Source organism: Fonticula alba, assembly GCF_000388065.1.
Source record: "Fonticula alba strain ATCC 38817 unplaced genomic scaffold supercont2.12, whole genome shotgun sequence".
In the NCBI taxonomy this organism is placed as follows: Eukaryota; order Rotosphaerida; family Fonticulaceae; genus Fonticula; species Fonticula alba.
Genome location: NW_009242982.1, coordinates 422,026 through 424,725, shown reverse-complemented (window position 1 = coordinate 424,725; position 2,700 = coordinate 422,026). Strand labels below are relative to the sequence as shown.

General features: G+C 63.7%; 1 protein-coding gene across 1 annotated transcript in view; it reads left to right on the top strand.

The window, feature by feature from the left end:
• Window positions 1–2,699, top strand: part of H696_05623 (hypothetical protein) — a 4,047-nt gene extending 1,348 nt beyond the window's left edge. The window contains exons 3-6 of the mRNA XM_009499439.1: window positions 564–708; window positions 843–1,249; window positions 1,581–2,182; window positions 2,396–2,699. Of these exons, the coding sequence (XP_009497714.1) occupies window positions 564–708; window positions 843–1,249; window positions 1,581–2,182; window positions 2,396–2,626 (1,385 nt within the window). The 3' untranslated portion in view covers window positions 2,627–2,699. The remainder of the gene's footprint in view (window positions 1–563; window positions 709–842; window positions 1,250–1,580; window positions 2,183–2,395) is intronic.
• The last annotated feature ends 1 nt before the right edge of the window (window position 2,700 follows it).

The window sequence follows — 2,700 nt, the reverse complement described above, 5'->3', positions numbered from 1 at the left end:
TCTCTCTGTCTCTCTCTGTCTCTCTGTCTCTCTGTCTCTCTGTCTCTGTCTCTGTCTCTCTCTCTCTCTCTCTCCTCTCTCCTCTCTCTCTCTCACCTCTCTCTCTCTCTCTCACCTCTCTCCTCCCTCTCCTCTCACCTCTCACCTCTCTCTCTCTCTCTGTCTCTCTGTCTCTCCTCCCTCTCCTCTCACCTCTCACCTCTCTCTCTCTCTCTCTGTCTCTCTGTCTCTCCTCTCACCTCTCTCTCTCTCTCTCTCTCTCTCTCTCTGTCTCTCTGTCTCTCCTCTCACCTCTCTCTCTCTCTGTGTCTCTCTCCTCTCTCCTCTCTCTCTCTCTCACCTCTCTCTCTCTCTATCTCTCTCCTCTCTCTCTCTCTATCTCTCTCCTCTCTCTCTCTCTCTGTCTCTCCTCTCACCTCTCTCCTCCCTCTCCTCTCACCTCTCACCTCTCACCTCTCTCTGTCTGTCTATCTATCTATCTATCTCCCTGCATCCCCCTCCGTTCCCCCCTCTCTAACAACGTCCTCCTGCTTAAATGCTCACCCCTCCGCACGATCGCGCAGAGGGATGGATAACCATCCTCGAGACCAGCAACTTGCGCGTTCTCCGGCGAATCCCCTCCGCCACGGATAATGCCAAGAACAGTCAGTGCTATCGGGTGGATGCACTTCTTTCGAACACCACGCTCACCTGCTTTGATTACATGACGTACGTGTAGGGTTTCCCGTCCGCGGAGGTCTTCCCTCCACCCGTTCAATTCGCCCCGCCCCGACTGACCCCCCCCCCCCCCCCCCCATCCCTCCCTCGCCGCCCCTTGGCTGCCTCTTGCCGCCTGGTCGTAGCGACACTTCCCGGCGTGCCGATTGGGATGACATGTGCCAGACGTCGCGCGTGGTCGAAACCCCTGGTCCAGGGCTGACCGTGGCCCAGGCGGTCACCCGGCCGGTGATGCTGACCTCCTCGCGCGAGGCGGTCCTGCTGACCTGGAGTTCGCGTACGAATGCCTGCTTCGAGTCGCCCTTCGGCGATCCGCTCCTCGGCCCCTCCGACGCCCCGGAGGTGATGGTCAATGTCACCCAAAGCATCGATCACCCGGCATGTCCCCCGGCCCCGGGGGTCATTCGCCTGCAGGCCGGCGTGGCGGGGCTTGTGGCTCGGGACTACCCCAGTCGGCCGGGCTGGTGCGAGACGGTGCAGATTCTGGGCGGCGACCCGGGTGGCTCGGTGCCGGTGTTTGTTTTGCAATTTGGTGCGTTTGCATGTCTCTCTTCTCGCCGGGGGCCGACTGTTCATTTGCACACATATCGATGTATCTACCTGCCTATATGTATGTGTCCATGTGTCTGTGTGTCTATGTATGCGTATGTATGCGTATGTATGCGTATGTATGCGTATGTATGCGTATGTATGTATATATGTGCGCGCTACATGTGCGATGAGGTGATGGCCATGTACAACGCCGCCTGGCCAGCCACCGCACCCGCCCCCACCCGCCTTTGTGTGCCCTGGCGGCCGGCGCCAGCTAGGGGTTGGCCTTTTCTCACCGCCCATGTCCCCCCCCCCCCCTGGCCCATGTGCAGTGGCCACCAAGGCCATGCCGCGCATGATGCGGCGCCTGAGCGAGTGCGTCAATCGCCAGTCGAATATCGAGACCCAGGCGCTGGCTTATCGGCAGCAGGTCCTCGCGGCGGCGGCCCAGCAGCGGAGTCTTCGATCGGCCGACACGTCGGGGCTTTCTTCCTCCACCTCCAGCGCGTCGACCTACACGGCCCCCTCGCTGTCGGGGCTCCTGACACAGAGCGGGCTCCAGAGCACCGATCCGTCGTCCTCCCTGCTGGTTGACATGCTGACCAGCAACTCCGGGGGGGGTGGCATGTCGTCGTCGTCGTCGTCGGCTCCGATGGGGACGGCCTTCGGTGCTGCCGCCGGTGGGCGCTACCTCTCATCGGAGGGGGGGCCACACCACCGGGGCGGGCCAGGGGTCGGTGGTGGCTCGGCGCTGGTCCCTCCCGGCGGGGGCCTGGCCCCGGGGCAGGGCGTCTTCGTGTCGTCCAAGGCCGGATCCGCCGGGGCCGCCGGGGCCGCGGGCGGCGTGAATGCCGGCAGCGGCTCGATCGCTCCGTTCGCCGTCAACCCGAACCTCCCGTTTTCCCGGGACACAGCCTTCTCAGCCGGGCCGGTGGTGCGTTTGGGGCTTTTCCCCCCTGCCCTCGGGCCCCTGCCTTTGTGCTGGCCTCCCTCCCTGCTCTCCCCCAGCCCCCTGGGCCGTTGTCTTGTGGCTCATCATCGTGCCCCTTTGTGCTGACACTTCGCGATCCTTGGCCCCCATTTTCCCCTTCACACACACACACACACGCACGCACGCACGCACGCACGTGCATGCATGCATGCACAGAACTCCCTGTCGTCGGTCCGGCGCGCGCTGGTTTTCGCCCAGCCCTTCGCCATCGCGGTCATCTATGTCATCAGCGTGCTGCGGGCGGTGTCGCTGCTGAAGCGCCTGCTGGCCACGCGCGGCCTGACGCCGGCCCTGGTGGCACGTTTCATCGAGCCGCTGCTGTCTGCGGTCCGGAACATCGGCGCAGCCCTGACGCCAAGCTCGCGACTCCGGCTGCGCGGCGGCTGATGATGCGCATGGCCGGAGCGTCGACTTTTTGTTTGCCATCCAAAGGAGGCACGCTGGCTGGCTGGGGGGGGGGG